We start from the raw sequence: 26,503 nt of genomic DNA on the forward strand, positions 1-26,503 counted from the left end.
ATATACTCTTTGAAAGAAGTTAAGAACTCCTGATTCGTTCATATTACTATTGTTAATGTCATGGCGTTATTTACAGTTTCTCTATTGCACCCAAAGTTATGCAAGTCTTGGACGTTGGCCACTTTGATGAAACCCACTGCCACAGTAATGATGCTGACAAACCAGTGATTGTAACCATTGACTTCGAACCTACGATCATAGGATCATAACATGGCTAAGGGACATTACTCTGGAAGGAGAATTGTTATGCCATAGTTCAATGGGCCACCAGTGCCACCAGCTGCTGAATGCAATAATACACAACACATGCTTGATCGCAACCATTAGGGTGCGGTCTTCATAATCTACAGTAACCACTAACCTAAGTGATGCAGTATCTATTCTGTGATTGCGAGTCCATGGAAATACTCAGGACATGTGTTATGTGAGGTTTTCATAATGGACAATAGCGCTAGCCTACCAATGGTAGGCAGAACTCCTTATTCATTAGGATAAGAGAGTCTCAAAAACAACAAACTGTAGGTCTTGCAAGTATGTATTTACAGTTTTATTTGTACATTTTACAGTTTAACAATGATGAGTTCAACAACGGCAATGGGCCAAGCTCAGAAAGCATAGAGTGTCTGGAGCAGCTTGTGCTGGGCCTGGGAACACTTCTCGAACTGGGTGCCAGGTCTGAAACAAAAAAAACAGGGTTAATACTGCGACACCCATTTGTTCTGGTGACCTTGCCTTTTGGACAATTCATGTCAGGAACTTCTAAATTGTACAAAGGACATGTAATGTACCCATGATTCATTTTTTTGTTCCAAAATTTCCACTGGAAATGGTACCATCTGGAAAACAGAGGTTTCACCGCATCTCAATGCAGAGTTCAATCATGCTACCTTAAATTGTGCAGTGTATAAAATTAATGAGGCCCTTGAGACTTGCTCCATAAGAACTTGACTCTACAGACTCCCTGAATCTTTTATTTTTAGTATTAGGGATATAACAAGGACTCCCGGATTTTAATGCTTAATTTAAAAAAAATAATAACAGCATAGCCAGAAAGGATATGAACAGGCATATTTGATTAAGTTCAAGTGGTCTGTGTGACCAATTTCACCCATATAGTTCCCTATTCAGAGTTTAGAGAGGCAATAAGAATTCATAAATATGATGTATGGTCATACTCTGTGACCACCTGATTCCCATATTAGATGGGTCTTGTAACAGTTAGGGGTACTGAGGGTCTTATCTGCCTTTAAGTGGAATCCAACAGTCACCTGATGAGTGAGTTTGATTTTATGCCGCTTTTAGCATTATTACAGCAATATCACGGCGGGGGACACCAGAAATGGGCTTCACACATTGTACCCATGTCAGGAATCGAACCCGGGTCTTCAGCGTGACGAGAGAAAGTTTTAACCACCAGGCTACCTGACCGTCACCCGATGAACTCAAATGTATGGAAATCGTTTGGAGGCTAGGCTGACAATTTTCATTCTATAAGAAACCTTTCAGTAAACGTACTTGCTGATAAACACCTGGAGGATGTCACGGGCAAGCTTAGGGAAGTAGGACTGCTGGACAACGTGATCCAGGACAATGAGAGGTCCAGAGATATCCGACATTGGCTTGAACTTCTTGTCTTCGCCCTGTTAAAAAAAAGATGCGTATGAATGAACTACATTTCCATATGTTGTGTAAAGTTGTTTACATTTTGGGCAAAGCAACTAGTGTAGAAGAAGACAACATTAGAGCTCAGATTTGTTTACAAAACTTGAAGGAGGATGCTGAATGCACTGGTCAAGAAGAATACAGTGCTAAGGTATAATATCATAAATATATATCTATGTTACCAGCAACTTTATACAGGACCAAGTTCAGGGTTCAGACAGGCTTTAGAAGGCCCTCTCTTAAAAAGGCAATCAATTTGGTCAATCAAGTATTGTATGAACCATGTTCAGAGCTCCAGATAAGCTTTTGGTGTTGTGGGTATTTAACCCATGCATTTTAAAATCACTGCGTATCAGCTATTCTATCTGGGTATTCAAATTTCTGTTGCCCACTAGTTTTTACACATGTGGGTATTTAAGTTAAATATTTAAAAACACTATTCATCTAGTCCCTGCAAACTGGTGTTGTGTGGGTTCGAGAGCTTTATAGGACTCAAAAATACCACGATACTTCCACAAGAAAGTGTGATGGCAAATGATCATGATGTAACTGTCATCGTGGAGTTTGGCAAGGTTGACGGAATGCCCGTTTATAATTTCAAAATAAGTTGCTGATTTGCCAATCGAATACGCAGGGTTACTTCACAATATTTTGAATATACACACAAGTTTTATTTTTGTAGCGTATCTGTAATGTTCGTTGCGTATTTGATACGCTTGGATATTATTTTACTGCGTATTTCTGCATTTATGATGCGTATTTTACGCAGATACGCAGCTTATCTGGATCTCTGCATGTTAATGTATTATTTAGGGTCTCTTAAATTTCTGACTTGTCTTGGTGGCTCCCAATAAAATGATGCTAAAATAATTCAAAGCTCCAATAAGACTGAAAGTTTCACCACTGCCTAAGTCAAACTGCCCCATGCAATCACAGAGGTTGTGTTCCCTTACCTTGATGAGCCCCAGCTGCACCAGTATGGCATTGGCAACCTGGGATGAAGCATATTTCCTCTTCATCACTCCCTCAAGAAGAACATCTGCAAGAAATCCAGGAAGTGTGGTGTTATTTCATTCACTGTTTAGTTTTGTTCATACACACTGCCTGTAAGTCAATATTTTGGGTTTTAGTAAACTTGTTTTTTTTCCACCACAATCAGCATGATCAGTTATGACAGTAGTCTATAAATAACTAAACATGACCACACAGACCAGTGAGCATTGTATCACTAAATCAGCCTTGTCACATACTACCATTATAGTTGACAGAAACAAATAAGTCCATACATTATTATTTTTTTCACGGGCCTGTCGCCCCTACTGAAAAGCAGCCAGTCTAAGAAATAAATTTAACATAATTTTTTTTATTTTTTTTATGTCTCCTGCTAGTAATATAGATCCTCTGATACAATACAAAATGTTAAATATAAATTCCATGTCTACATCACTATCAGTGATTCAGGAGGTCACCTGTAGTTTTAACTGCAAAGCAGAATGATTTTCATTAAAATAAATAAATAATTTATTTTTATGTTTATTTTGATTGACCTTGTGTGGAAAGGCAGGAATAAATCCGTGAAATATAACATTTAAAAAGTGTGGCCTACTGGAGTGTACAGCCAGGGGTTCTACAGCCTGCAGACACAGAGATTCAAAACCTATCATCTGTGTGGCATGTCTGGTCGTATACAAGAGCAACACAGGAGAGGGTTTTCATGTCATAGTATCAGCCATATCTACAAGAAGACTGAAGGCCTGTTCGGCTCAGGAATGCATGATTGAAAGTTGTACAGAAAGCATGATGTTCTGCTCATTGAGGACATCCTATTTCCAATCCCGGTCATCTCTTTCAGCCACGGTTATGTTTAGCGGAATCTCCCCTGGAGCCCCAGTGGAGGTGTGTGAGTGAGTGAAACAGACATTCTTACCAGCACACTCTGTAGCAGCATCTTTTGTTTTGTCATCGTCTTGTCGAACCACGGCCGCAACCTAAAACCAGTAAACACACTAAAGAAATAAGCGATACAAAAGGTTCAATATAGTTTAATACCTTATTTGCTTGCTAAACAAAGCCATGATGCTACATTGGAGAATTATGCAAGGCAGATTAATCATATATTCTAATTGAATTGGGATTTAATGAGATTTGATGTGACTGTGCCATACACCGGAAGACAGAATCCTTACAATAGGATTGAAAACATGAAACTTGGTTAGATGATAACATATTTTTGGCTTCACAGCAATTGTGGTATGAATTCAGCCATTCTTATACTTCTATTTCCTGGAACTGTACATATGCTCTCAATTAGTAACATACATTTACTGAGAACTATTTGTATTGTAATCATCAATATGAATAACGGTACATCACACTTCAAATACATAACAAATTTGCCCATGTCAGAAAAGGAGCTAAGCATTCATCTGCAGGACAGTCACTGAAAGTGTTCTAACCCGGTGTACACCTGGACTACAATCTGTCACGACACCCATGCTTCTGATCAAAATGTTAGGTGAACGTTCAACAAAATCCATAAATGGGCAAAGAGAAGTTTTCCATTACATTATGAAACTGGTGTGAGTTATAGAGTTAGGTTTTTCACTGCTGTTAGCATCACTCCAGCAGCATATCGAAAACTGGGAATCGGAACTGCATGAAACCGTAACCATGGATACTGACCCGCATCACCGTCTCCACAACTTTCTCAGCATCTTCACTTTCATACTGAAACAGGAAGTTGAAACAACTCAGAATGGAATCAAGTCACAGTAAATGTTGGAGCACTCAGATGTACAATACAGTTCACCTATCAATGAAAAATGATATTTGCAGTGACCTACCCCGAGTTGTTCTTTCAAAGTTGCAGCTCTTGAGTGGCCCATGCCTAACAACTTCGTTGGTGAGGGAAAGGCCAGGAACTCAGCAGCAGAGACCTACAACAAAGACAATTATTGTCGATAAAGAAAAGCAAAATGTATCAAAAAAATTCATTCCTGAACAACAAGGGCACCAGTTCAGGGCATGCCTGTTTGGAAAGAAAGTTTCACAAAGAAATACTGCAACAGTTTATGAGTTATGATCTTGAAATGAAACATGAAGGAAGGATGGATTACTGGACACCGAGGTTGTATACCCCTGATAAAGACTGGCCAAATACTTCTGAAACCCTGTCCATCATTCCCAGGTAAAAGGATCCATAACGATGACAAGTACTCCCAGTCAAAGTTGTGCAATAATCAGTTGGAATAGGAACCATGGGATGATGCAGAAAGAAACCCCTTTCTACCTTTCCAGGTGCATTTAGAGATCTGATGGAAGACACAGTTCAACACCAACATACTGGAGTGGTGTACCTACAACTCATCTCGCACATCGCCATAACAGATTGAATAACACGACATAATTATATCCCATGCTGTTCAAATAGTCTGGAGATCAGGTCAAGCACTTTCTGCTGTTAGCACATCTTTCCTATATCTGTAGACAGCCAGAGTGAGATCCCCAGGAAGTCTAGTTTCGGTTAAAATGTATTTTATACGTGCATGTTACGCACTACTAACCTTGGCCACACAACTTAAAAACAAGGAATCCAAAGAAGGCTCACGTTAATGGCAGTCTTACTATGTTCTGGTAAACTAAACTGCAGGAATACTCAATAGTGCCTATCTTTGAGGTGCATTGTATAATGCCAGTCTTACTATGTTCTGGTCAACTAAACTGGAGGAATACTCAATAGTGCCTTTCTTCTCATTGTATTGTTCCCTGAACTTCTGTCTGTGAATGTGAAACAAAGGAGAGAGTAAAATACACCAGTCTCACATTGAGGTAGGGTCACTTACATGTGTGACCTGTGAGACATCAATTTGAGGAGTCCTAAAAATACTTCAAAGTACAGCTACGCTAGAGTCTGCAATTTTATCACACCAAGTATATTAATATCCATGACAAATGTACCTGAAACAGTTCTAAGACAGTACACCATTGCACGTTCACTTCAAGCACTGGGGACTTTTGCCCCTATGGCTTGTATGCAGCACCTGATAGAACCTGTCTTCTTCGTTATTAAGGTGATGTGCATTTCAATGACTAGGCTAGCCCACCATGCTTTGGTGAGAACCAAGTCACCAAGTTAATGGCCTTCTAATGTTCATGTTTGTTTGCTGTTCAACACTATTCCACACTATTTGTTCAGCAATATTCCAGCCATATGTCAGTGGCCCATTAAATAATTGACTCTGGACCTGTCAAACCAGTGATTGATATTATAAGCACCATGATACACAATGTATCACACCACTGAGCCTGACCACTTCATCCATTTAGTTACCGTATTCGACGTAATAAGCGCCCACGGCGGTATTTGCTAATATATTTGCTAGTGAACAATCCCAATTAGCACCCATTCCGATTGATCAATGTTCACAAGACTTATTAATTCGCGAACAATACGCACTCGTGTGTTATATGCACACTTATTATGGGCAATTCAATTTCAGAAAAATATATGTCGTACATAAACATTTCAGGCTGTCAGCATAAACCACGAAATGTATCTTTCAACTGTTTTTTTTCCACCAAAATAATATTCTAATAAGAGCCCCCTATTTCTAATTTTGAGAGCGCCCTGGGCGCTTATTACGTCGATTACGGTACCTCTCTGGGATCAAAATCTGTTCAAGACCGTCCAAACAGTAAACCTGCAGCTATTTTCATAAATCAAATCACAATTTTTATTGCAGTCATTCAAACACAAATTCATTGGAAATCAAAAGATTTATTAAACATAATTTCAAAAAGCAGTGGTGGGTATTACAAGCAAAGAAATTCACACAGATACAAATACAACCTAACTTGTTTAAACAAAAACTTTACAAAATATATCATCATCTAATATACACAGAATATAACATATCTTTACACGTGATATTGGCATTCTAGAAGTTGGAGAGTACCTAAATAAGAAAACATACATCTTTATGTATAACAAATTCTGGTATACTGTATTAGCGACGTTTCGATGTAGATCCTTACATTTGTGAATATCTAATCAGGTAATTGACTTTCAATTAGTAGCCAATCAAGCTTGTAACATCTTAACATCTTATCCTTGATCCTCACAGTACACCTGGCTTAATGCAGAGCTCCAGATAAGCTGCGTATCTGCGTGAAATACGCATCAGAAATGCAGAAATACACAGTAAAATATAATCCAAGCGTATCAAATACGCAATGAACAACACAGATACGCTACAAACATAAAACTTGTGCGTATCATCAACATATTGTGAAGTAACCCTGCGTATTCGATTAGCAAATCAGCAACTTTTTTTGAAATTATAAACGGGCATTCCGTCAACCTTGCCAAACTCCACGATGACAGTCACATCATGATCATTTGCCATCACACTTTCTTGTGGAAGTATCGTTTTTTTCTAGTCCTAGAAAGTTCTCAAACCCACACGACACCAGTTAGCAGGGAGTGGACGCAGAGTGTCTATTTAGATACTTAACTTAAATACCCACATGTGTAAAAACTAGTGGGTAACAGAAATTTGAATACGCAGATAGAATTACTGATACCCAATGATTTTAAAATGCATGGGTAAAATACCCACAACACCAAAAGATTATCTGGAGCTCTGTTAATGTAACTATCTGTGCACTACTTGCTATCAATCACCTGTTGAGATTATTGTCAATCAGCTGCTTATCACAACATGACACATAAATACGAATATGCCTGTCATAAGAGGCGACTAACAGGCTCACTGACTTGGTTGATGCATGTCATTGTATCCCAATTGCGTGGATCGATGCTCATGATGGCAGTCATCATCTTATCTTTACCATATTAGCAAGATATTAACTGGATTTCATCAAAAGGATGTAGAGGGGAATTAATTTAAAAAAGGCCCTGAAAGCTTTTCAACCAAATTAATATGAAAATCTAATCGCCTAACAATACCTAAGCTTCAGTCATGTCACATTCAAGAGAAAGTCCTTTGACAATGCAAATCCATTCCTTTGTCACAATCATTACTGCTAGGTCCCACAAATAAGAATCTATGTAGTCCAACACATATATTCCAGTCCAAATACCCTTTTGTAAATGTTTAAATCGACTTGAGCTGGGACAGAAGCCAGTAGAAAGAACAAGTGAAATGTGATGATTTGAGATATATTATCTTTATACATCCTTCTCTGAAAATAGGAGTACTGACGAAATCCTATTTATAGAATCAGAGCAATAACCAGACAGGTTGATGTTCAAGAATGCTGACCAATAAGAAATCACTGTTATTTTCATTTGCTGATACAACTATAGACAAATTTGTATTCACCTACACACTGACCAGACTACCACTAACAGAAAGACACATCCATACATGTCCAGAGCTCCAGATAAGCTTTTGGTGTTGTGGGTATTTTACCCATGCATTTTACTCTTTACAAATCATTGGGTATCAGTAATTCTATCTGGGTATTCAAATTTCTGTTACCCACTAGTTTTTACACATGTGGGTATTTAAGTTAAATATTTAAAAACACTATTCATCTAATCCCTGCAAACTGGTGTCGTGTGGGTTCAAGAGCTTTATATGACTAAAAAATACCACGATAGAAAGTGTGATGGCAAATGATCATGATGTAACTGTCATCGTGTAGTTTGGCAAGGTTGACGGAATGCCAGTTTATAATTTGAAAATAAGTTGCTGATTTGCTAATCGAATACGCAGGGTTACTTCACAATGATATGCACAAGTTTTATTTTTGTAGTGTATCTGTAATGTTCGTTGCGTATTTGATACGCTTGGATTTTAGTTTACTGCGTATTTCTGCATTTCGGATGCGTATTTTACACAGATACGCATCTTATCTGGAGCTCTGACAAGCATAGTCGCCTTTAATGGCAAGCATGGGTTGCTGAAGACCTATTCTACCCTGGATCTTCATGGGTCCCATGACCTTGAAGCCATCTACCATGTCTACTCTATGCATGGCTCAAATATCAGGTAATGGTAGGGACGCACAAACTTCAAACAGAGCAGGTCTCATTTGACTTCCGTTATACACGGCCTCATTTCATTACACACAAAAATAGACGTTACTACACCGCATAGCGGTCATGTGTATTCTGGGGCGATGAAGGAACGAGGAAGAACGCGTAAAATATTGACAATAATTATAATAAAAAAGGAATGCCTCAGTAGTAAACGAGACAGTGAGTTTGGTTTTATGATGCTTCTAGCAATATTCCAGCAATACCACATCACAGGAAACAGAAAAGGGCTTCACACATTGTACCCAGGCATCAAACCCAGGCCTTTGGCATATGGGAACCGACATTTTAACCACTAGGCTACCCCATAGGACAACTGAACCCTGTAATAGACTGACACACAAAACATATATGTAACAACTGTTAGATGTGGTTCTCTGCAGGAGTGATTCACATTTTCAATGTACATTCTGTGGTCAGAGTTAAAACAAAAAACACACACCATATTGATGAACCGATTTAACTTAAAAATTAATCTATTCCTGAAAACATCAAAAACAAAATCAAGTCAAAAGACAGGGAAGTAAAATCATTCAAAAAGACTTTCATCAGCATCATGTTATTGAAGAATACATGATCCATAGCGTATGGTTAATGCTGGAATTAACGGCTAAACCACTTCACATTCGTTGTGATCAATTGTTTCTACTTCAACATAAATATGTATTCAACACATATAAAAATATATGCTTTGGCATGAGGAATTTCTGTGAGTATTGTGAGTGAGACAGACAACAGAGTAAAAAGATTTTTTAACAAAAATCATAAACACCATGTGCCAACAAACCTATGTTTAAAAAGACATACCGATATAAATAAAACACATTCAAATATTTAACAAACCACTGTTAAAATGTAAATAGACTAGAAGTAAACTACTTGGCCCTTTTCAAATGGTTATTTCCCCTTGGGAAGGAATGATGAAAACAGATGCAGGCACAGGAAACTGACAGTACAGTTTCATGCTCCTTGGTAAGAAGTCAGTTTTCAAACTGTAGCCAGGCTAGTTCATGTTATTGTTTTGCATTTGAGTCTGCCAGAAATATTGCAGAATTAAACAAAAAACAGCATGTACAATAAAAAGTATTAAAAAAAATTCAAGAACGACTTACACCACAAAGAATCATGGCGGACTGAAATTAGGGGATGTCAGTTTTGTTTTTATTCTCTTCTTTATTACCTACATATTGTAATCACAAAGATCAAAAACATGTACAATAGAAGATTATCCTGAACGTATGTAAACCTATTTACATTAAACCAAAATTCCTTTCAGACTGATAATCACATGATTATCATATGACAATGACATCAATGGTGGTCCCACACATATTATTATAACTGGATGACATAGAGAAATATGAATGTTCTTGATGTTATACACGCGTTTCTTATTTGTTAACTTTATCATTGGGCAAATGAAGCTGAAAAGTGTTGGTGTTAATCAATTACTTTTCCAAAACAGAATTAGATTTATTTGGTGTCCTTTGATGAATACATATAACAGAAACACAGCGAAGCTGACAAGGCTTATTTAAACAGTAGCCATGTACTTAGTGCATTTGTTTAAAGCCTGAATAGCAACATATGTTTATTCACCTGTATAATCACCAACATATTGCATAACAAAACACAGGTTTATTCCGAATAAAACAACATATTTCAACACACAAGGGCTGGGACGGGTCATACGGGTAGGAGGGCCGGGTGGGTTGAGTAGGACACAGGTACCTGGTAGGAGGGCCAGGTGGGTCCTGAGTAGGACACAGGTACCCGGTAGGAGGGCTGGTCGGGTCGAGGACACGAGTACCCATTAGGAGGGCCGGCTGGGTCGAGTAGGACACGGGTACCCGGTAGGAGGGCCTGCTGGGTCGAGTAGGACACAGGTACCCGGTAGGAGGGCCTGCTGGGTCGAGTAGGACACAGGTACCCGGTAGGAGGGCTGGGTGGGTCGAGTAGGACACAGGTACCCGGTAGGAGGGCTGGTGGGTCCTCAGTAGGATATAGGTATCCGGTAGGAGGGCCAGGTGGGTCCTGAGTAGGACACAGGTACCCGGTAGGGGGGCTGGGTGGGTCCTGAGTAGGACACAGGTACCCGGTAGGAGGGCTGGCTGGGTCGAGTAAGACACAGGTACCCGGTAGGAGGGCTGGGTGGGTCCTGAGTAGGACACAGGTACCCGGTAAGAGGGCTGGGTGGGTCCTGAGTAGGACACAGGTACCCGGTAGGGGGGCTGGGTGGGTCCTGAGTAGGACACAGGTACCCGGTAGGAGGGCTGGGTGGGTCCTGAGTAGGACACAGGTACCCGGTAGGGGGGCTGGGCGGGTCCTGAGTAGGACACAGGTACCCGGTAGGAGGGCTGGGTGGGTCGAGTAGGACACAGGTACCCGGTAGGAGGGCTGGTGGGTCCTCAGTAGGATATAGGTATCCGGTAGGAGGGCTGGGTGGGTCCTGAGTAGGACACAGGTACCCGGTAGGGGGGCTGGGTGGGTCCTGAGTAGGACACAGGTACCCGGTAGGAGGGCTGGGTGGGTCGAGTAGGACACAGGTACCCGGTAGGAGGGCTGGTGGGTCCTCAGTAGGATATAGGTACCCGGTAGGAGGGCTGGGTGGGTCCTGAGTAGGACACAGGTACCCGGTAGGGGGGCTGGGTGGGTCCTGAGTAGGACACAGGTACCCGGTAGGGGGGCTGGGTGGGTCCTGAGTAGGACACAGGTACCCGGTAGGAGGGCTGGGTGGGTCCTGAGTAGGACACAGGTACCCGGTAGGAGGGCTGGGTGGGTCCTGAGTAGGACACAGGTACCCGGTAGGGGGGCTGGGTGGGTCCTGAGTAGGACACAGGTACCCGGTAGGGGGGCTGGGTGGGTCCTGAGTAGGACACAGGTACCCGGTAGGGGGGCTGGGTGGGTCCTGAGTAGGACACGGGTACCCGGTAGGGGGGCTGGGCGGGTCCTGAGTAGGACACAGGTACCCGGTAGGAGGGCCTGCTGGGTCGAGGAGGACACAGGTACCCGGTAGGAGGGCTGGGTGGGTCCTGAGTAGGACACAGGTACCCAAAGGACTACCCGGACCCAGTGACATGATATATTGTTTAATGACAATAACAATAAAGCTCCATCATTTTGTAAGTGTGCGTAAGTGTGCGTCAAAAGTTTTTGCCAGAACTCCTGTAAAACAATTCCCAAATGGACATTTTGTACCCAACTCTTGAGACATACAACGGCTACTCGGGAAAGGTAAGGTAATAGGGGGCTGGGTAACCGGAGACTAAGTTTGGACTTGTCCCAGCCCTACTACATACCACCGTAACTTTGCAATATCACAGTCAAGTTTTTCACAAATTTAAACAAGGAATGGTCAACATTCATTACTTTCCACATCTACTCAGCAAATGACACTTCTAAAACAACAATACATCCTTCAGATAATGAACGCATTTATAATCTGAGAACAAGTCAGCTAACTTCAAAAACACCTAAAAAATAATTAAAAAAACATTTCACCATGTTCACACTAAAACATACACATGGATCACTTTTTCATTGACTTTGAGCTTACTTCCTGTTCCCAAATTTTGGAATGAAAAGAAACCTATCACTTGCAAGTCAACAGCTAAAAGTGAAACTTAATATTTGTAACTGGACGTTTTTCTGAATGTCGCTAGGCACAAATCTGTCATGATATCGACAGAGTCTTCAAGTCATCAGCCAAGTCATTTGTGGCAACTTCTCCCTGAAACCAGAAAGGCAGTCTGTCAGTTTCAGGCCAATTCTGAGTTATTCTTTACCAAAGGATATCAATTCCTTACATAAGAAAGAGAATTTATGGATGTCAACTTCTTTATTATGAGGAACACAGCGTTTCAGGGGATATACTTACTCCTTCATCAGGTTAATGATTCACATGATGAAGGAGTAAGTATATCCTCCAAAACGTGAATCATTCACCTGATGAAGGAGTAAGTATATCCTCCAAAACGTGAATCATTCACCTGATGAAGGAGTAAGTACATCCTCCAAAACGTGAATCATTCACCTGATGAAGGAGTAAGTATATCCTCTAAAACGTGAATCATTCACCTGATGAAGGAGTAAGTATATCCTCCAAAACGTGAATCATTCGCCTGATGAAGGAGTAAGTATATCCTTCAAAACGTGAATCATTCGCCTGATGAAGGAGTAAGTATATCCTCCAAAACGTGAATCATTCACCTGATGAAGGAGTAAGTATATCCTCCAAAACGTGAATCATTCACCTGATGAAGGAGTAAGTAAATCCTCCAAAACGTTGTGTTCCTCATAATAAAGCAGTTGACATCCATAAATTCTCTTCCTTGTGTATCACTTCTAAATGCCTTCAAAGACTTGAATTCCTCACCTGTTAACGTGAATTACATTTTCTACAATTTCAGCTTTTACATTGCAATATCAAGGAAAGGGCTGATCGGAGAAGTCACCACAAATTCTATTGGTTAATGATGCACAGTGTAAAATGTTCACATTTACATGTTTAACCTGAACTCACCTTCACCGACAGATATGCAACATGGCCAGGGTCTTGTTCCTCACAGCTATCTTGGTGATTGTTGCATCATGGGAGCCATGATCAGTCGGCTTTATGGAACAGTCCCTGGCCAGTTGTAGAATGATGGCATCTACAGTACACATGAAATAACCACTCACCTGTTTGACTGGCGTGACTGCTTCACCCTTGACCTGTAGAGCAGGATCGTCATTGAGTTCCCCTTCTTCTTCATCTTCTACTTCCTGTGAAAAACATTAAAACACAAAACATTATTGATGAAATGTCATCCTGACATCCCTGGGAAATTCTTTTGTAGCACAGGGAAATGTTTTGTTTGTTTGATGTTTATCGGGACACTCAGCAATATTACAGCTACATGATGTAGTCTGTAAAAAACGGAGGCTGGACAAGACAATCCAGTGATTGATATCATGAGCATCGATGTACGCAATTGGGATACAAGCCTAGCCACCCCATCCCATTAACTGCCTCTTAAGACAAACATGGGTTGCTGAAGACCAATTCTAACCAGGAGTGAGTGAGTGAGTGAGTTGGGTTTAACGCCGCTTTTAACAGTATTAGAGTTATATCACGGCGTGTCAGCTTAATGTGTGAGGAAAGCCCGAAGTGATGCAGGTTTCAGACGTTTACCACTTCGGTGAAACCCACGAGCACGGGTATGGTGCTGACAAACCTAGAAACATAATCGGGGCGAACCGGGATTCGAACCCACAATTATAGGTTTCTGGCGTGCCCAAGGGACGCAACTTTGCACAGCGAATCGTGGCGCCTAAGACGACTGAGCCACCCGTGCCCCTCTAACCAGGATCATAATGCAATGATTTTCATACCTGGTGGAACATCAGATCTTTTGGAATATTTCAAAAAAGAATTGTATACTTATATACTTATGCTATCTCACACTAGGAATTTCTTCTTCTATCCTATCTGGAAACGTGCTTGAACCGAGTTTCCAGCTTCCAAAAACAATCCACCCAAACATCACTATGCTCACCTCCCAAACAAATGGGTCGCACACATAATCCTGTGCATAGTGACCTACACAACCTGATCACATGCCTTTTTCATCTGTCACTTCATTCTCTGTTGTCAGAGCTAACAGGCTAAGATAAGATGTGGGGATCATTGGATGGACACATAGCTTGCGAGATAGGATACGTATATAAATATACAATTTATTGGAAAATTTCCAAATTTTTAAAACTTATCCTATATCACACTATGCATTTATCCCACAGTTCGATAGTTGGCATAGACACCCTAGACTACAAGATTACAACAGTGAGACGTACACAAAGAAGCTGGTTCCAAACAGTGAAATAAAAAAAAAATTTAAACCACTCCCAAGTGTCGAAAACAAGAACTCGTGAGCAGGAAATAAATCATCAACTGGATACATGATCCCGATATGCTACTCGAACATAGCAGCATGAGATTGGGTACAACATGCAGCGTTTTTTCACATATTACGTCATTAAATGAATGACTGCGTAGCTGTAAAGAAACAAGCGACACAGCATACAGCATTCTACAATACAGATCAGAACACAATCTTCCAAGGACAATAGCATGCATCTGCTCAGCATCAGTCTTAAACCTTCGTCAAAGCTATTAGTGAGAGAGTATGGTTTTATGCCGCTTTTAGCAACATTCCAGCAATATCACGGCGGGGGATACCAGAAATGGGCTTCACCCAATGGCCCCATGTCGGGAATCGAACCCGGGTCTTCAGCGTGACGAGCGAACGCTTTAACCACTAGGCTATTAAACCCACCCAGTGATTAAAGCACGCCAAGATGAGAAGAGGAACAATCAACACTATCCAATCAAACCCTCGAACCAGTACCCGACAACACAAATACTCTAGGCAGAGGTGAGCAGAGTAAAGGTTCCAGAGAAGGTTCGGGACCAAAGTCAGTGTGAGGGGATTGGTGGATTCTCTCTTCTGAAGGACAAGAGGAAGAACACCTGTCAGGGGAAATGTGTTGGCACTGAGGCCTTCCTAGGAAATTACCAGAGCATCGTGATCCCAAGCCTGAGGATTGGGGATGGAAGACACGAACCTGGAGAACTGAGCTTTGAATATGAATGCAAAAAGATTGACGTCTGGGAACAGATATAGTTGGCAAATCCACAAGAGGATAGATGGTTGAAAAGACCTTTCTGTCTATGACGACCTGTCTGATCAGGACCGAGTCGGCTATAACACTGGAGATCCCCGGAATGTAATGTGCCCGAACCTGGATGTTGAGAGAGATGATAAACTGGAAGAAGTCGAGTGAGAGCAAGAGGAGCGACATCAACTTGGTGGATCCCAACTTGCTGATGTACCAGTTGTTCGACTGCATCATGAGGTGAGAGGAACAGAGGAGCGTCTAGCAGTGAGATACTGCCAGTATCACAGTCTTTAACTTGAGATTGCTTTGAAGACAAGGCTCGTCGTCAGACCAACGCCCTGCAACTTGATGCATCGGAGAAAAAGTGGAGGGTCGGAACAAACAGCTTCAAAGAGAACACGACGCAAACGTTCAACTCTACTTGGCACCACTAAACGTGCAGACGCAGATGAATCGGGAGGGAGATTGGTGGCCAGCAATCATCATTCGGGATGGCGATGAGAAAGTGAGTGAGTGAGTGAGTGAGTGGGTTTATCGCTGCTTTTAACAGTATTCCAGTCATATCACGGCATGTCAGCTGAGCTTAATGTGGCAGGAAAGCCCGAAGTCATGCCAGTCTCAGACGTTTACCACTTCGGCGAAATCAACGAGCACAGGAATGGTGCTGACAAACATAGAAACCTAATCGGGGCAAACCGGGATTTGAACCCACAATCATGGGTTTCTGGCGTGCCTGGACGCAACTCTGCACAGCGAATCGCGGCACCTTAGATGACTAGGCCACCCGTGGCCCCGGCAGTGAGAAAGAGAATGACTGACTGACTGAGTATGGTTTTACGCCTATTTTAGCAATATTCCAGCAATATCACGGCAGGAGACACCAGAAATGGGCTTCACACATTGTACCCATGTCGGGAATCGAACCCGGGTCTTCGGCGTGACGAGCCAACGCTTTAACCACTAGGCTACCCGACCACCCCAGAAAGAGAATGAAATGACAAAGGAGGCACATGATTAGGTTGTGTAGGTCACTATGCACAGGATTACGTGCGTGACCCATTTGTCTTGGAGGTGACCATGGTGATGCTGTAGCTTGTTCGGGTGGATTGTTTTTTAGAAGCTGGAAATTCTGTTCAATCATGTTTCCATATGGAATAGAAGAAGAAAATAGAAATCCACAGTTTGATATAGGATAATTTTAAAAACAGCTGTTATATATTGACTGGAAAAGTTGGATTTAGTTGGATGGAAAACTCTGCTGACCTGCATATGCCTTATGCAACTGGACCCAACTTTGATATAAAACAAATATGTACAAATCAGTGCCAAATAATTTATCCATAGTGCAACCTTTTTGAGATTAACCATTTGTCAACTTTCTAATGAGCAAATCCACACTTACGTCTTCCTCCCCTTCCTCATCTTCGTCCTCCTCATCACTTCCTTCATCATCACTGAAATAATAGTAAAAACATCAGAACAAACCTTAACAACCACCCATGGCAACATGTCATTTACCACACTACTACTATTTACATCCTCATCAAGTGAAAACTGAACAGAGACCAAACTTAAGTAAAACTACAAGGGACTGGAGAATAAATCTGTTCATTAGATATGTTGATCGTTATATACTCGGAAATGTTGTCCATCTTGGATAGAACGAATAACACAATAATTGCAGCATTTATATGTTTTATGTTTCTTTTACAGGTGTGGTTAGGTGAGATTGGGTTTTATCCCCTTAGCACCAGGCATGGTAACAACAAGTACCATCTTTTAACATCTTTTGGTGTGACATGGATGGGGATTGAACCCCTGACCTTCCGCTCTATGGGCGGATGCTCTACCACTTGACCACGGAAGCAGTCACTTATTTTACAGATAAGATAAGTACAATTACAGGTAAGATTAACATAAAGCAAGTTTAGCATGGTTGAATGGTCAGCGCAGATATGTTGATTTGCCGCTGACTGAGAATAAACAATTGTCTGACACAAACTGACACTGAGTGAGATTTATCCTTTTGCTTTACACGTCACTAATAAGTAGTATTTGGGCTGGTTGGGGATCAAATATCAGTTGGCTGTACATCTTAATTCACTGTGCAGGGTTTGATATATATGTTTATCTATATGATAATATATATCAGGATTTTATGACAGTTTATTCTATTCGTGTTCAACTGTACTCATATTAAATATTCCCAAATAGACAGCAATCATCAGCTCCTCCTTAATCAGATTTTACAAAAAAACAAGGTGTGCAGGAGACCCATCTGACTAGATGTAGCGCTGAGGTCATGTAAGTGCGCCCAGAAATCCTCATGTTACTGTAAGGTACATAAATGTTAAGTTAAATACATCTGCCATCATATGCAGACTTGTGTCCACCTACCTGAAAGATGCCAGGACGTGATCTTTGCCTACAGCTTCCATTGCTCCTCGTACCAGTTCAATGCCATCCTCCCCCAGCATGTTGGCTGGAAGTGACAAGAGTGAGTGAGTGAGTGAGTGAGTGAGTGAGTGAGTGAGTGAGTGAGTGAGTGAGTGAGTGAGTGAGTGAGTGAGTGAGTGAGTGAGTGAGTGAGTGAGTGAGTGAGTATAGTTTGATGCCATAGTCCACAATATTCCAGCTATTTCACGGCAGCCTGAAATAACGAAGTCTGGGCCATGCAGACCAGTGGTTGATATTATGAGTAATGCCCTGTGTCGTCATAGAACTTTTGTTGGTTATCATGGTTATAATCAGAGAAGTGTCATTACAGTTCAAATGTGTCAATGTAAAAATATGGGCAGGAACAGATTGGTAAATGAACTGTAAAACAAATTGGAGTTACCCAAACTGGCAACCCAAATTGACAGCCCATTCTCGTTTAACATAATATTTTATTACCATGAAGAGGAAAGTGGCAATGGAGTGGTGGTTTCTTGAGTGAGTTAGTGAGTTGGGTTTAACGCCGCTTTGAACAGTATTCCGGTTATATCACGGCGTGTCAGCGTAATGTGGGAAGAAAGCCCAAAGTGATGCAGGTCTCAGACGTTTACCACTTTGGTGAAACCCATGAGCACGGGCATGGTGCTGACAAACCTAGAAACATAATCAGGGCAAAACAGGATTCGAACCCACAATCATAGGTTTCTGGCATGCCCAAGGGACGCAACTCTGCACAGCGAATCGCGGCGCCTTAGATGATTTGGCCACCCATGCCCCCTGGTGGTTTCTTGAAAACCATGACTATTTGTTTTAGTCTGAGGATCTTCAGAGTCCTTTTACTTACCATTGAGGTCTAATTTCACCAGATGCTCCTTGTCTTCAAGACTCTCTGCCACACTGCTAGCACCGGAACTGCCAATCTCATTGCCAGACAATATCAACTCCTGAAAATGAAGTGTCTTTTATAAAACATGGTAGTGATCAATTGGTTTGGGTGAGGTTAGGTGAAATGAGGTTTAACGTCGCATCCAAGATTATTGCACTTATATAGCGACGTGCATGCACATGTATTTGTGTGTTGCTGCTTGTACTGATGCCGATTTATAGTGCTAGCTCACTGAGATACCATGCCGCAGTTTAACATGAATACCCCACTCAGACACAGTATACTGACTCCGAACTGACCAGTCCTTGTTTTAGCCCCTTTATGCCAAGCAACAGACAGGGTAACAACAAGTACCATCTTTTAACGTCTTTGGTATGACGCAGTCGGGGGTCGAACTCCGGACCTTCCACTCTACCATTAGACCATGGAGGTAAATTGGTTTGGAGTTGTACGATAAAATGGAAGGTCCATAAACCATACCAGCTGAAATTGAGTGAAGCCTAAATTGAATTATGTATAAAACGACAAAGCTATATAAATGTGAAAGGATTACTTATCACACCCTTGTTTCTTTCCTTGTTGTTTAATGCTGCACTTTGCAATAAAACAGCAATATGACAGCAGCCTGTCAATAATCAAGCCTGGACCAGTCAATCCAGTGATTGATGAAATGATCCACGCCACACAATGGCAATGATGACTTGCAATCAACAAAGTCACCAAGTCAGACCAACTGATCCATTAAATTTGCTCTAATAAGCATAGATTGTTAGGAAACAATTCTAACCTGGAATCCCCAAAAGGATTATACATTGCGACTCTAGGTATGAAACAGAGAAACAGCAAACTGAAAATAGCATGTAAGTGAGTGTGTTTGGCTTAACAGTATTTCAGTCATATCATAGCGTGTCAGAGGAAAAACGCCTGAAGTGATGCAGTTCTCAGATGTTTACCACTTTGGTGAAACCCACGATCACATGTATGGTGGTGACAAACCTAGAAACATCATCGGGGAAAACCAGGATTCAAACTCACAATGTGGTTTCTGGTCTGCACAAGGGACACAACTCTGCATAGTGAATTGCAGCACCTGATACAACTGGGCCACCTGTTCCCCCAGAGAGCATGTAAAGGCAGGCAGTACATCTATAATACATTAAACCAACATGGCCATTGATCTTACCATGGTACAGGATGACATTCCATATGCAAGACCACTTACCTTTAGTTTTCTATGACCCTCATTTAAAACCTTGCTGATGGCTCTTGCTCCTTCATTTCGTAGTAAACAGTCACCAAAGTTAATTACTTCTAAATTTTCAACTTTAGGTAAGGCCTGTAAAAAAGAAGGACAACTCTCAAGGGAAGCCTAAAACATGACGAAATAAATGTAAACTTGAATTATTAGTAAACATAAGTTGTAAATTATTTATTGATTGATAATCAAACAAAAACAGACATTAAAATGGCATCTGTCTGCCAAACCTCGCCCATCTCATACATAGGGTATTTTTTACGAGTACACAAGCAGGCAACAAATTGACAATACTGATAAAATATAACTATGGATCACTGCATGCAAATAACTTTTCAATCTTTTCACGGTTTGACATCATCATGGTCATATCCTGTTAATCATGGGAAATTGAACCTACCTGTGCTATGGCTTTGGCACCCTTTTCTGTAAATGTGTTATCATTAAGATTGAGTACTCTTAGACGTTTGTTGACAGCCACTGCATCAGCAAGAGCTGATATACCGGGGTGGTTGATTCCATTCTGGGGCATAGCCAGTTCTTCAAGTGTGCCAATAGCCTGATAAAATAGGAACATCATTCACAAATCAAATTTACACACTGCCATCACAACATGTATCAAAAGAGACACCACCTGACATTTGAAAAAGACAAACTACACAGAGAGCCGTAACCACCATAAGACATTCAGCTCTTCCATATGTTTCTGATTTAATTGTAGAACACCTATTTGTGAGCAAGTGTTGTTTGATAGTGATCCAATCTCCTTTCAATCAGATATTTTACTCCGATACCATACCTCCTCATAGGTCGCATCAGGTAAACCTTGAGCGACCTTTGACCTCCCAATCAAAATGAAGGGTGCATGGGTTCTTGACCCCATTACATGTCAACTTTCTAAAACAATTCAGCGTCACTTCTTAACCACATCTTAATCTTAATAGGAGAAAACCCATTTTGCGAAGATGTTACTCCCTTTTGGCTGCAGACGCCATGGTGCTTAAAGCAACAAGGTGTAGAGAGTATCTAGATAATGGCACAGCCATAATCATCTACCTTTGGAACAAGTCATTTGGTTTTCATGACACAGAAATCTGATATGCTGGTCTGAATGCTTTGCTTACTTTTACCAAGATTGGTTGATTGGTTGGTTGGTTGGTTAGTTGTTTACGCCAAACTTAGTAATATTCCAGCTATATGACAGTGGTCTGTACATAATCGAGTCTGGACCAGACAATCCAGTGATTGGTCTAATGAGCACTGACCCACGCAATTGGGATCGATGACATGCATCAACCAAGTCTGCAAGTCTGACCACCCGATCCCGTTAGTAGCCTCTTATGACAAGCAGTCGCCTTTTACGACAAGCATGGGTTGCTGAAGACCAATTATGATATTCACAGGGCTTTTACCCGAGAACTTCAAAGACTTGATGCCAGTTAGCTGCTAGAAATTTCATCTAACACAACCTCCTATGGTGGCGTCCTTCACGCAAAAATGTATCACATTCAAGTAAAAGATCTGATTTTAATGATTGATCAAGATCATGATCAGTCAGGAATCAGCCAATGTTATCAAAAGCAACAGAGTGATCTATCCAGGCAGAGCATGACACACAATCAGTTCACACAAATAGTCTGGAAGGTAATTTAAGGTACCGACGTTTACTACAATATCTGAAAAACTATCGGACCTACTCCAGTCCAAGTTGGTATGAGATTATTAAACAGTCATACATAACTGGATATTACATTTAAAGACATGAATAAAAAATCTGTTTATTTAGCTCTCACTATATTTTATCAACAACCACACCTGTTCGTCACAGGTGGAACGAGCATTGATTGTAACAGCCATCTGCATAATGCTACCCCTGCGTCACAGGGCCATATAACACAGTTGAACCAATCAACTCAACTCGAAAGGGTGCACGGGAGTCACGCATGATGAGACGCCCAACGCTAACACCGTATTCGTGCGTGCGTGATTCCCGTGCAACCTTTCGAGTTGAGTTGATTGGTTCAACTGTGTTATATGGCCCTGTGACGCAGGGTTGGCAGATGGCTGTTTCAATAAATGCTCGTTCCACCCGTGACGAACTCCCAAGACAAACACTGAAATTGCACAATGCCTACCAGTATTAAGGATGGGGCAGATTAGCATTACCTCTTATGCTGTTGTTAATTCTGTGGCTAATAGAGGAAAGTGCTGCCCTGCTATGCCATTTAGGCCGGCCAACAACAGTTGTGCCTGCTAATCCACAACTTCTTTAACAAAAATTGCTAAACACTGACTGCCACATCTAACAAAGTCATATGTATGGTTTTACATGGAGTCTATTCACAAAAGATATCAAACCCAGTTTTAACGTTTTGATTTTAGTGTTTATGTTTGATATTTCACAACAATGAACATGACAAGGAAGAGAATTTTATGGATGTCAACTTCTATATTTTTCATAATGAAGAAGTTGACATCCATTAAATTCTCTTCCTTATGTGTATCACTTCTAAATGCCTTTCAAACTCTTAATGTGCATGATGAGAGGGAGACATTTAAAATGGCTACACTTGAGTCTTTCACGGGAACTATTTTCAGCATCATGGCTAGAACTGGCAGTACCACACATTACCCTTCTTGTATAGTTGCATGACAACAGCAATATGGATGCATGTTATTGCAACAATGTTTTGCTTGGCTTTTTGCAAACAATTTTCAGTCTTTTCAACAATATGATGCAACAATAATGTTGATGACAAGTCAATGGCTCAAATCAAGGTTTTCTTGTGGGTTTTGATCTCACAATAACTTCAGTACTATATTGCCCATACTACCTTGAAAACCTCTGCCAGTTTTGTAGCGCCCTCGTTCTCGAGCCTATTTCGACCAGATATGAAGACTCGCAGGGCAAGGGGTCTGCCAGCTGCACAACTGCTCTTGTGACAATCAAGAAGGCTGGATGCCAGCATCTGAAGGAAAGAGATGCTACCATACATGACATATACTCTTAAATGGCTTCAATTTACAGACCTGAAAATTTAATTTGAAAAAACCCAATCTCATTCTTAGACATCGCCTATCATCATGATCATGTTCATAAGAAATTAAACACAAGAAACATTAATTAAATAAGACAAACAAAACATTATTGTTAGATACAGCTAGAATCTATATCAAAATCCATATTCAAATCTTCATCAGTAACCATGGTAACAAATAAAGTCCTGTCTTGCAAACAAGCCAATTTACAAACAAGACAAGATGCAGACTGCTCAACAATTCCTTCACTGCCCAATACACACCTTCCCTCCAGTGATGCCCAACCCATTGTTGTTGAGTCGGAGCTCCTGCAGTGTGTAACAGCTACTGCTCTTTATGAGGTCCACCAAGCCCTGCACACCATTAGGGCCGAAGGCATTGTCACTCAGGTCTAGCTCCACCAACTGAGCCCCTGCTGCTATTATACCTTCACCCAGGTGTTTCTGCACACAGAACAAATACATGTACAGTAATAAATGTCAGATCAAAATCAATTAGAATGTTTTGCCCCAAAACATCTTTGTAAAATCGACCTGTGATGATTGATGTATGTTTAAAACGAAAAGAAAATTACTTTTATTTTGGTATATCATGGTATGTATCATCATCAATCTCATTAAAATCAGACCTTAGATCTCATTATCGCTAAACAAAGATCTGAGGACATCCCATTACGGGTCACGTCAGAACCACCTTTCAGCCAACCAATCAGAGCGTCGCTTACCAGATCATGAAAGTGACAGTCGGAATGTGTTTTCTGATCATGCAACCACGAAACATTTAACACCATGAACACAGGGTATTCCAACGACAGTTACAGGTTTTATGATTATATCCATTACAATCTAGGCCATCTATAAGCCATTCCTAAATGTTCTACTTATCAGTTTTAATTTTTTTAATCGAGAATACGTCAAAATATGTTTCGATGCGTAGTCACCAGTTTGAAACTTGTGTCCTAAAGCTTGAGAAAGCTGCCTTCTGATTGACTAATGTCGATTTCTTGTCAGTCATTTCATTGGTCGCAAAAGGTCGCTCTGGCGTGACCCGTAATTGGATGTCCTCAGATCTTTGTTTAGTGGTAGGGAGAACTAAGATCTGATTTGAATGAGATTGGTATCATCATGTTCACAACAGAACCTCTCATGTATCAGATATAGGTGAATGAGCAGGTGAATACAGGTCAGGGTAGATGGACATATCATTATACAACTGATAAAATAATCTTTAATACAAACCAGAGCTTTTGGAATTTCAGACTTTAGCCTCCCTGTGAACATATCACTCCAGCGGGCTCTCTGAAAATATATACAGGTATGACTTCATGTCCGCTGACAAAAATGTTCAAGTTGACACACTCATTTATACATCGAAGGGGAATGTGAACCATGTCACAGAAAAAAACAAAAAACATAATCATGTTCATGATGTTGACAACAAATATAATTCCAATAATTGTGTCTATTCTTTTGCAGGTTTCAAGTCAGTCAGGATTGATACGAGCACAGAGATATCATTTTGCCAATAAACATGGAAAACACTATCAAGTTGTCAGTTGCAACTGTTTACTTAGCACTATGCTGACAGCTACATTAACATATTGAAATGAACATGTTTCACTGTTTTGTCTTACAAAACAAAAAATGTAGTAACTTACATGATAGTATTGATACCCAGGAAAATAACCAAGACAGGCCCAAATAAATACCTGTTAACCAGTCTATTTCACCTGCTACTTAGTGTATTACCATGACTATGATCTTGAGAGCTATGTGGTTTAACTATGATGCTCACCTCAAACTCTGGATGTTTGGCAAGGGCTTTAGATATGACTTCAGCAGCTTCAACACCCATTGTGTTACCCATCATCTGTAATGATGTCATCTGTTGACTCTTCTCAATCGTCTCGACAATCTCCTTGGCTACAAGATAGGAAGCCAGAGTAAATACCACACTTTTCCACAAGACCTTGGAATTGTATGCTTTTCATTGTTTTAAAATATTGTCCAAAATTTGAAATGATCGAACAAAATAATTAAATTACACTTCAGTACAGCACGAACAATGAACATGATGAATGTTAACATATTTAAAAAATGGTTTTAGCAGTCTTACAGGTAACTCTTCTGGTAATGTTTTCTTTCTTCAACACGCTCATCAATGTGTTAATACGGATGCAACCTTAACCTTTTTTAACGTTAACATACTTGTGCAAGTGATTAATTACCCTCCCCAAACTATTTCCTAATGTTAAAATAATGTATAATAATAGATATCAGACCGTCATGCCTATCCAAAAATATGTCCTTTGTCGTGTTCGGTTCTCACGGAGACTCAGAAATATTGGGTGAGTAGAAAAAGAGACACTGGCAGCAGTGCATGGTGTACCTGTTTACACATGTTGCAGAAATACATATTCAATGTTCTCTTTCAGTGGAATATTAAGTATACAAACTTGTATGCAAGTTCTGACTGCAGTCAAGAATGCAGACACTTTAATATTTATCAACTGAATATGCACCAAAAGAGGGTTTTGTAACCATGTCATTGCTGGACAGGTATGGGCCTAAATACCACAGAATAAAACAGTTTAGCACTCAAACATGTTGATAAATGGGTATTTGATAACCTTGTTACTTCTACAGATCAGTGTCAAATCAACTCAAATAAGAAATTACCACTGTTGCCATGGTCATTGTGTTCGTTTTCACATGGCTTCTTTTCGTTGCATTGTTTTGATGTTGCATAAATATTCACGTAACCGGTTATTTATGGTCATTTCTACGGATTCCCATTCTGAAAGGGAATCTCCAACATCTATTATAATGTTGAGATCATCGTGTGTCAATCTATGTAGCCCTAAGACCAAGTTGTCAAGTCACCAGTGATTGTTTTGCGTTCTAAATTCATCGAACTTCAGAACCGATTTTGCATTGAAAACTTACCATCTTCGGCTTTGTTTAATTTTAGACCTCTTCCTTTGAAACTGACTTCATGTAGTGGAGCCACAGTCGTCTGGGCAAGCTGTTTGGTAACATCATCAATTGATGCAGAAGACATTTTTGTAGTTGATTGAGTTTCTCACGTTGCCTCGAACCTTGTCTAAATATGGCGGCCTTTTTAAACACAAGTTCCGGTTTGTCGGTTGACTGGGCCCCTGCACTAGCAGCTTCGTCTCAGCTAGCATAAGGCGAGCGTGCGCAACAAAGATAGGGGACCAGACTAGTGCCGGTGGCTCCATGCATCGACGAAAAGTAGCGCATGTGCAGTGAGCAAGGTGTGCGATACAGACTGAATGAATCATTCATAAAATATATCGAAAGTTTCATAATGACGTCTTCACTTTGAATAAGTATGAAAATATTAAGCGAGTATTGGAGTAAGAGGTCACATCAGTCCACAGGGGTTACGCAGTTCGTTGTGCGGGGTCGCTCCCCATAGGCGTGTTCGAATCCTATGATCGTGGGTTCAAATCCCAGATTCTCCCTATTTCTAGGTTTTG

The 26,503-nt window shown here is 40.8% G+C and overlaps 1 protein-coding gene across 1 annotated transcript; it reads right to left on the reverse strand.

The window, feature by feature from the left end:
* Window positions 1–525: 525 nt before the first annotated feature.
* On the reverse strand, window positions 526–26,126 carry LOC139449673 (ran GTPase-activating protein 1-like). The gene is made up of 17 exons (XM_071231159.1): window positions 25,947–26,126; window positions 24,796–24,923; window positions 24,240–24,299; window positions 23,265–23,444; window positions 22,797–22,931; window positions 20,363–20,521; window positions 19,930–20,043; window positions 18,666–18,765; window positions 17,783–17,867; window positions 16,788–16,839; window positions 13,406–13,489; window positions 4,506–4,598; window positions 4,345–4,389; window positions 3,590–3,650; window positions 2,616–2,701; window positions 1,516–1,640; window positions 526–675 (listed from the first exon to the last, which is right to left on the reverse strand). The coding sequence occupies exons 1-17, from the start codon at window positions 26,059–26,061 to the stop codon at window positions 606–608; spliced, it is 1,692 nt and encodes a 563-aa protein (XP_071087260.1). The 5' UTR covers window positions 26,062–26,126; the 3' UTR covers window positions 526–605.
* Between the last annotated feature and the right edge of the window lie 377 nt (window positions 26,127–26,503).

Source organism: Haliotis cracherodii, unplaced genomic scaffold, assembly GCF_022045235.1.
Source record: "Haliotis cracherodii isolate W230 unplaced genomic scaffold, xgHalCrac1.p SCAF_8, whole genome shotgun sequence".
Classification (NCBI taxonomy): domain Eukaryota; kingdom Metazoa; phylum Mollusca; class Gastropoda; order Lepetellida; family Haliotidae; genus Haliotis; species Haliotis cracherodii.

Bases quoted from the DNA above. Each gene is read 5' to 3' on its own strand.
- LOC139449673 (XM_071231159.1), bottom strand. From the start codon at position 26,061: ATGTCTTCTGCATCAATTGATGATGTTACCAAACAGCTTGCCCAGACG. The intron at 20,522-22,796 runs GTAGTATGGGCA...CTATTTTATCAG, and splicing joins AACTGGCAGAGGTTTTCAAG to GCTATTGGCACACTTGAAGA. The intron at 2,702-3,589 runs GTAAGAATGTCT...GATTTCTTGCAG, and splicing joins TGCTGCTACAGAGTGTGCTG to ATGTTCTTCTTGAGGGAGTG.